Consider the following 9,047-nt stretch of genomic DNA (forward strand, 5'->3'; position numbering starts at 1 on the left):
AAGATATTTTATGTTGAATTTACAACAGAAAACTATGGTTTTTCATGCTCCGAATGTGAGACTTGCTTTATCATGTCATTTATTGTGCAGCTTGATTAGTCTACCATTTAATTTATTCAACTGGATCAACAACAAGCAGCAGCTTTTGAAAGAGATGGGTAATGAGCTGACTGTTTCCATGTTGGATAACTCTTCTCAATAATAAAACTCAGTAGTGTATTGGAAAGGAGGGTGTGTTTGGCAAGCAATTTCTAAAACTCATACAGAAACACTGAAAAATAGTGAAAATATATAGTGTATATATTTACACTATATATATAATAGTGTAAATCTACAACAACTTTTTGTGCCACTGCTGTTAGATATTTTTCACGAAGCAGTTAGCATGCTATTGATCATTGTTTGTCCAAGCCATCAAGATCCAGCTTATATTGATTTTTTTTTTTCCGTTGTAGGGATTCGCTTCCTGACACATGTCTCTCCTCAGCCTGTGGACCTTTTCAAACAGCCTACCCTCTCTGGAGCCAATTTACCAAAACATGTAATTACAGACCAATTTCTCAAATCTTTCATTCTTGGGTCCCCCCCCAAAAAAGGCAAGGTCATTTCAGCTTTTAGTGATTGGAGACCAAATTCACCATTTAATGAGTCATATCAAGAAATGTGCTACCTCTGCTGGGTTATTATATTGAGGATGTAGTTGTTCTTTTAGAGAGGTAATATATTCCTTCGTCTGGACCTTCATTATGATCTATAAAGTCAACCCACTTAGAGCCAGAACAGTCTGCATTGATGGCTGTGTATAATAATAGCTGCAGTGCAAAGTCAATACAGTGTGTGTGTGTGTGTGTGTGTGTGCGTGTGCGTGTGTGTCAGAGAGCTATTAAGTAACATGTATTTGTTTGTAATCAAGTATGTGCCTGCCAAATGAGAATGGCTGCATTTGTTACATGTTATTTTGAGAAATTAGTTCATGAGTTTAAAGATTATTTTTCACACAACTGGGTGTTACATTGCAGAAATATTACTTATTTTTTTGAACATCTTCAGTTTTTATTTCTAACAACTGTACCTTTGTAGGTTGTACCCTTTGTTATTATAGCTACTGTATGCTAATATATAATGTAACATGATTTAAAATTGCCTACTTTTTGTTTACCCTATATTACCTAATCCCTACTGTGGTGGTTGCATTGTTTCACTATGGATTATGTCACAGCAATTTCTATGAAAATACATAGAGACGTTCAGATAAAACCATTTCTGATCTGAGCCCACTCAGTTCAGAAATGGTGTCCAAACACATAATCGTAAGGGTTTTGGTGTCATCATGGTTGCAACTATCTGAATGTGGTCACAATAAGACAGATTAAAAGAGAAACCACAAATGCTAAACATGGACTGTTGATGAATTGATAAATAAGTCTCAGCTGTGAATAATTCTGAGATCTGTATCTGCCTTCGCTTTCAACACAGCACTTTCTAATCTAAAATGAATGATTCTAATACCTCACACCTGTCATACCGTTTTTCCTCTACCTTGGGTTACAGTGATGTTGGAAGATATGCGGCTAGCTTCAGCATCATCTTCCTATGTCTGCAGCATGCACAGTTTCATCTCCCACTGAACCAGCCTGTCACACATTATATTGGATGTGTTGCATGAGCCTTTCTACTCTGAGATGCCACATATGTGCAGCTGGTGCAAGTGGAAATGTCTGACTAAGAATTAATGACCTACACATAAGAACATTAAGCCCTGACTAGCAGCAGAGTGACCTGACCCCAGCTAATAACTGGGGGCAAAATATGCAGGCTATACATTTTTTTTAAACTCCCAACATACAAGGAAAAATTAACCTTGTGTGGATTTGCATGTTTCCATTTGCCTGTCACTTTGCTGCTGTTACACCTATTCTATTCTATTCTATTCTATTCTATTCTATTCTATTCTATTCTATTCTATTCTATTCTATTCTAAATTAAGAGGTCATGCTCATGGGTTTGGTTGAGGTTCACACAAACTGCCAAGCAGTTAAAATAAGAGTATTCTCTGTGAGTTGCATAGTTTATTCATCATAACAGATACTCAGCCATTCTGTCTAGAGCTCGTTGCTGCATTATAAACATTGTATCTTCAGTAAGAGGAGCCTAGTGAAGGCTACAGTTCAGTGCTTTTGTGTAAAACCTGTCAGTGAGCTGTATGCTATCATTGGAGCTCTGTGGTATGCAATCAATAGGCAGTTGACTAGACAACATGATCATCTGCTTTCACAACAGGTACCAATCTTTCTAAATAAGTAATACATGCAGAAATGACACATTGGATCTGGTGAGAAATGTGTCATTGTGTGTGTTTTTGCTGGACTTGGCACTTTACAAATATTTGTTTGACATCATGTAAATTACATAATCACTGGATTAGATTACAGCATATATTTAGGTTTGTTGTTTGTCTTTTCAAAATCATGTAACTGCTTTGGATCCCACTCTGGGTAAAAAGAATTACGCTCCATTTGTGCCACACCATAAAAAGTGGAATTGAATCCATAGAGTACAAATGGCATCTACAGCTGGTCTTATTTTTCTGCCACTGAGATAAACTTTGATAGGAGAGCTGGAAGGGCGTGGGTGAGACTAATTCAGCCCATGACAGACTTATGACCCTTGGGCCTAAGCGAGAAACTCCAGAATCCTTGAGCAGCTGGTCATCTATTTGGGTTCAACCTCACTCCTTCCCCCAGGGGAAGAAATTCACAATGAAGACTGAGGCTTCATCAGCAGGGTTAAAGAGGATGCTCTATTTCACACAGCAGGATACACAGAATTTCTCCCCTCCAGCCCTAAAGGCCTCCAAAGACATGTAAACAACAAGATGGATGTTGACTGCTGGTGTGGTGCAGCTGTCTAACTTGATGTCTGCTTAGGTTTAATTTTAAAGACATAAAGATGGGGAGGTGTTTGAATTCATGGCCAGGTAATCCGGGGAATACATTTCAAAAGTAAAAGGGAAAAAAAAGAGTAAATTGGTTACTGTTTATGTTTAAGGCTTCCTGATCCATTTTCCTATGTCACAATAAATCTGTGTATTGAATTGTTTTATTGATTGCAGTTCTCTAACATTAGAACCGGAGGCGATATTGATGCATTACTTTTAAATGTTTATATGGAAACCAGTCATGATGGCTTGACGCTGACTTTTACTCCGTTAGCTTAAGAAAAACAAGCAGGTGGATTCTACACACAGAAAAAAAAAGACAACAAATGCTCCATCTCATGAACTACTTTCATGACTCTAGTTTGTGAGGCTATTGAATGGGCTTTAACACTTTTAACACCTTGCCATAAACACTCTGTGTCTGTTGACACAAAGATGCTCCCAGGATGCTCTCTGCTGCATCTCCGGGGGACGAGATGGAGGATGAAGGTGCCCTGTGGTTGCATCAGCTCGCTATTTATAGGGTAGTGGAAAATTAACAGACTCCCCTAATGGTTTAACAGGGGCGCTAATGTATTGCAGCTGCAAAAGATGTATGAGGCATTATTGCTGCAGTTGTAATTAAGAGGGAAATGAAAAACATAACATATCCAGCATAAGTTGCTCCATCAAACGCTACATAAATTCCTTGTGTGGGATTTGATAGAACATATAATGCCGTCTTCACTCAAATTTTAACCTTGACCTTGAATGCTTTCACAAGTCACTTAGGGTTGTCTCAATTTTCTGACAATTTTGTTGGGGTGAAGTAAAGTTGCAAGGGTGAAACATCCATTTTGCCAGGAAATGAATTAAATTTTGTTTTAAAAAAGAAGAGATGGTCTTGGTCTGCAGTATATTGCAACATGGTTAGGTAAATTTTGTTTTTTTTATATATAACTTAGTTTTAGGAAATTGGACTGGAGACAGAAAATCGAAAGAAGGAAAAAGAAAATCGAGTGACAGTACATCACAAGGAAACACAGAGACACACAGGATAAACAACAACACACACGCATTCACTCACACTCCTGAGAGAAATGTAGAGTAGCCTATTAACCTAATATTCATATTTGTGGACAGTTTGAGAAAGCCGCATATGCATGGGGAGAGCATATAAAGAAAAACTTAACAACTGTGCCACTATCCAGCCTAAACTGAAACAAATGGATGTAGTTAAGTAGCAAAATCATTTTTTTTACCCAGACAATCATTTTAGGATGCTTGGCCATGTCTACTCCTCTTCTCTGAGGTTCATTACAAACTGCACAATATCAACAAACTGTTGTTATTATGGGTGGAGCGGTGTGGTCTGGCTGCCCGACACAATTCCCATTGGTTAACTTTTATTTACAAAGCATTACTCAGACTTCTGCTGGCCTTTGTCTGTACTGGAATTGCACTGAGAAATATTGACTCCTATATTTTTTGCTCACAAAACTTGCTGCTGCTTTCTGTCCCATTTGCTCTGACTGAGTTGGGTAAGAAGGCTGTTGTTCACTCTGCTTCCTTATCCTGGAACTCGCTACAGAAAATGTTGAAATTAACTGTATAAATCTCACCGACTTCTTTTTACCTCCAAACTAAACGTTCTCCAGCCTGATTTAATAACATGTGCCTATTTTTTCTTAAATAACGTTATTTTCTTTCAATGCAATTTTTTCCTGCTTACATAAAGGTTAATTGAAAAAACAAACAGTATTTGACATGACTTAATTAAAATATGCTTCCAGAGCATGAACATAGTAGTAGTTAGCAATAGTTTTAAAAAGGAGCTACTTCTCCAGCTGGTGCAGTGGTAACCCTAAAAAGTTCTTATGTTCTATTTTTTCTTGATTATTTTTGTATTTTCGTGTTTTAGGAGGAAACCCAATTTTTATACATCTGAACAAAATCTCACAGAGAAGAAAAGAAAGACTTTCAAAGATGGACTCAAAGATAGACTCTATTTCTTTATGATGTCTGTTGGCATGTACAAAATGTAAAATAAACCGTCCTTGTCCTTCTAACATGTAAAATTGCAATGCATCCAAATGTCATGCTGTTAATGAGCATCCTTCAAACTGTAATTTCCATCTCTTCTCTCTCTGCAGTGAGTCCAGATGTGACCAGTGATTACAAACATCATCATTATCATCATCCACCTGCCAAGGACTCAGAAATAGATGGCAAATCTCACAGCCTCAGACTGACTGGAGCCATCTGGGTCCTAGTATTGCCTTGCTTACATATGATCTCGGACTTGTAACAGCTGCGTTTTTGCTCCATTAAACATTAAATTTAGATGTTAAGCTTATTTACCCCAAGATGAGGAAGCCAGTGGACGTCATTATGACAATATAATAATGACTTGGACAGAACTTTTCCTGGGCAAAGTGTGAAACTGCACATTGTGGCTTGAAAATACCAGTTATTTTTGATAAGGTAATAGTCAAATAATGACTTATTTATAATGAGAAAGATAAGACAATAGCAATGCTGTAAATGTTTGGTCTGAAATGAACTGTATTACTGTACATTTAGTAAATACTCTGTAAATATCTATGCATCATTGTACTACTGCAAAGTGCAGTACTTCTCAGTACAGTACAGATTGTTTTTTTAAAAATCTGTTAAACCTGCAGTTGCAATATTTGTATATGGTGAAATTGAGTTTTTATAAAAAGGCTGTTAAAACAATTACTCTGTATTAAAACTGGCACTTTTTTATGCAAATGCATAAAAACACGCTAAACTATGAGGTATGTATGAAATGCCTTTTTTTCCCTTTTATACTGCTGAAAATCAAAATTAAGTTATGCTTTATGACTTAGTCAAGCAACTGTGCAGTAATACAACTGCAAGGGTGAAAACTGCTGAAGAGTGGACAGGTGGAGACAGGGTGCATGTGGGAGAATTCATACCCCTTTCTTCTTTAGAAATAGATTAGTTTCCTCAGGAGTCTATTATCATCTTTCAAACTCAATCCAACGGTGTCTTCATGGGCCTGGATGGGGGCTGATAGCTGCAGGAGCCAGGAGTGAGGAAAAATTTGATTGCTTCAACTTGCTTCCTGACTGCATAATGCTGGCGTGTTGCTAACAGATTTCTGTGCCGATAAATGTAAAAGAAAACTTGTTTCATGTTTTCCATGCATGTCTGGTCAATGACTGGGAGAGAAAAGCACTTGATGGTAGTAAAAAAAGTGTATTTTTAATGGTTCAGAAGTGAGCAACGTTCAAACGAAATTAGAAGCTTTATTTTTACTTATATACAAAAAATATATTTGAAGAAGCATGTCACACATTTAAGGCCTTTTTGTTCTTTAAATTTTGTTTATATATCTATTGTTTTTTCATGACATTTTAAGATAATGTACAAAATACAGATGATATGTTAATCATCCTCTCTCCAATGATTCTCTTTTGGTTGGATTGAGATGTGGCTTCAGTCAAATGTTTCTTTCTGTGTATTTTCTATTGAACACTGTTTGAATCTGTTGTCAGAATTTGCTTCGCTGTTGGACTGCTACAGATATCTCAGCTAAAATCCGTGTATCATCGTTTCAATGGGACAGAAACACATAATGGATATTTTTAAAAGCGTAAAGAAGACAAAGATTCCAGATGAGTTAAAGATGAGAAGTCTGCCATGTAGAACAGGACCAAAACAAATAGCAACAAGTGTTAGTGAAATGATGTTTGTCTCAACAGGACATGAGTAAAGGATTGCACTTCCGTCTCCAGCATCTTTCTTTTTGGCCGTCAGGATGACAACAAATGGATTTAAGAACAATTTCTTCTTATGGTTTCAATTTAAAAATTGAAACTCTTGTTTTTGAAGAATAAGAGCTGAGCTTATGCCAAATTAGGTCTAAGATCTGTCTTTTGAATTTAGGCTTGTGTCCCCTGATGATCCCCAAAGCCCTGAGACAGTCAAAGAAAATCTTCATTTAAAACCCACAATGATTTTCCAGGTGTTTAAAGGTTGTTGTTTCAGTCCTTGGAGACCAACTTTAACATGATTGTTTTCATCTTTCAATTGCATTTGTTAAGGTATTCTTATAAACTTCATCAATACAGTAATGGTGCAGAAAAAGAAAAAAAAAAACTTAAACCTCTAGTGCTTTGGTATAAAACTAAGGTTTGGACCTGAAGTCCTGTTGAAGGGCGCAACCTTCTTCCACCTGAATCAGATAAAAAGCTTGATACCAGGCCTCTGCTCAAATTGACATAAGCTGATGAGGTGATTCAGACTTTTAATGGAGTTGAAGCATTAAACCCCTAATCTTGGGTTTTAGGAGCCACTTAATAAGTTGGAAATAATTTCAATTTTCTTAATCTTTGTTCAGTAAATATTGACAGGGAAACATCTGTCATGTTGTTTTCATTAAACATCATGTAGGATTTAAATATTTTAAAACAATCTAAGCATAAATTATACATGAAAACTCTACAGATGATGTGTTTTTCTTCTGCTATAACTGTATCATATCTGACATTAAGAAAATAATTGAGAAAATATTTGTAAGTCATACAAGTGCCAAGGTCCAATAAAACTGCTTTTGATGAAAAATTATTTCCTGACAGTCATGTACTAAAAAAAGTAAAGTGTAGATAAATAACAGCAAATAAACAAATCTGAAGGATAAAGTGAAGCTGCAATATGTAACTATGATAAAAATATGTTTTTACATATTTGTTTAAACTGTCACTATGATGTAGAAGTACAGAATGTGATAGTCTGTGAAGAGATCAAGTTCCTCCTGCCATCTGCAGAAATCCAGTGCTCCTCATCAGAAACAACCAGTCATTCTGGAGGACAGTATTAATGCTGTCAATCGACTTCATGTACATGCTGCTCAATGAGCTGATAGCAGAGAAACAACTGACCTTTACAGGAAAACTGTTTATCTGCTGTCATCAGGGGCCATGCTAACTAGCCTAAACATTTAAAGCAGGCTGTGCTATTGGGAAGAAGCTGAAGCATAGCATAGGGCAAGGTAAGAGCAGCTTAAACACCAGCATGACTGACAGCGCTAAGACTTTCCTCCTTGCTCTGATTGTATTTCTGTGTTTAGCACTGGGAGAAGACAGAGGAGCTCATTTTTTTCACAGATTGTCCCACTCATAATATATTGTCATGACAGTTTAAAAAAAAATAATAATAAAAAAACAAATTTTTTTTGTAGAAGTTACATTCTACAGCTGATCCACAGATTAATGAATAATTGTCACTTTAACATTAATCTTTTTTCAACTACATGTTTTGCTTGATTGCATTTTTAAAGCAAAAACTTCTATGCATCTGTACGTAATAATTATTTTCAAACCCTTTTTTACCTATTGAGGAGTTCAGGGAGAAGCAAAGCAGTCAAAAGTTGTTGTGCTACCTGTTGTGCCAATTACCATGTCAGTGCTCATTCGTATGACTTGCTTTGCCTTTTCTCTTTTTATCTGCTTCTTTTCTCATCAAATGAAATTCCCAAATGGTGATATTCACTTGTTAAGAATCTTAAATTAAGAGTGTTACTTGTGGAAAAGTCACAGCTTCTCCCCAAAACCAATTATATCACAAGTTTCCACCCTCACAGTCGGCAGCATTATACTTTGAACAACCATGGTAATGACACCTCTAAAGAACAGTGTCAAGTCTCCGCTGACACCCTGTAGACTCAGAGACAAAGGTTTTCAGAGGCTAAATATAGATCTGAGGTTGTAGTGTTTCTTTTGTACCTAAAGTAAAGAAGATTATTACAGTTTGATTTATTTTTTGATTTTTATCGCTGCATTGTAAGAGGAGCTAAGAAGGATAAAAAAATTTTTGTCACATTAATTATACTGCACCCAGAAAGAGTTGCCCTCCACCCAAACATGTCAAATTATCCATGAGCAGATATTTACTTTGTCAAAAAATACTATAAAGAATTACAAAGATGTTCTGTATAAAAAGGCTTTTGTCACAACTTAAGCTGCACTTGTAGAACTCAATCTAGCATGTACTAAATCAAGAATTGTCTTTATTTGCATTAATTAGAACCATTGAGTGCTATCAATAAGACCAATTATCCGCCTGCCTAATTGGTCTGATT

The 9,047-nt window shown here is 36.3% G+C and overlaps 1 protein-coding gene across 1 annotated transcript in view; it reads left to right on the top strand.

The window, feature by feature from the left end:
* Positions 1-6,693, top strand: part of gpc5a (glypican 5a) — a 129,496-nt gene extending 122,803 nt beyond the window's left edge. Inside the window, exon 9 of the mRNA XM_008404364.3 lies at positions 5,071-6,693. Coding sequence (XP_008402586.1) covers positions 5,071-5,225 — 155 coding nt within the window. The 3' untranslated portion in view covers positions 5,226-6,693. The remainder of the gene's footprint in view (positions 1-5,070) is intronic.
* The last annotated feature ends 2,354 nt before the right edge of the window (positions 6,694-9,047 follow it).

The sequence above is a fragment of the Poecilia reticulata genome, chromosome 3 (genome assembly GCF_904066995.2).
Source record: "Poecilia reticulata chromosome 3, P_reticulata-male-v2, whole genome shotgun sequence".
Classification (NCBI taxonomy): Eukaryota; Metazoa; Chordata; class Actinopteri; order Cyprinodontiformes; family Poeciliidae; genus Poecilia; species Poecilia reticulata.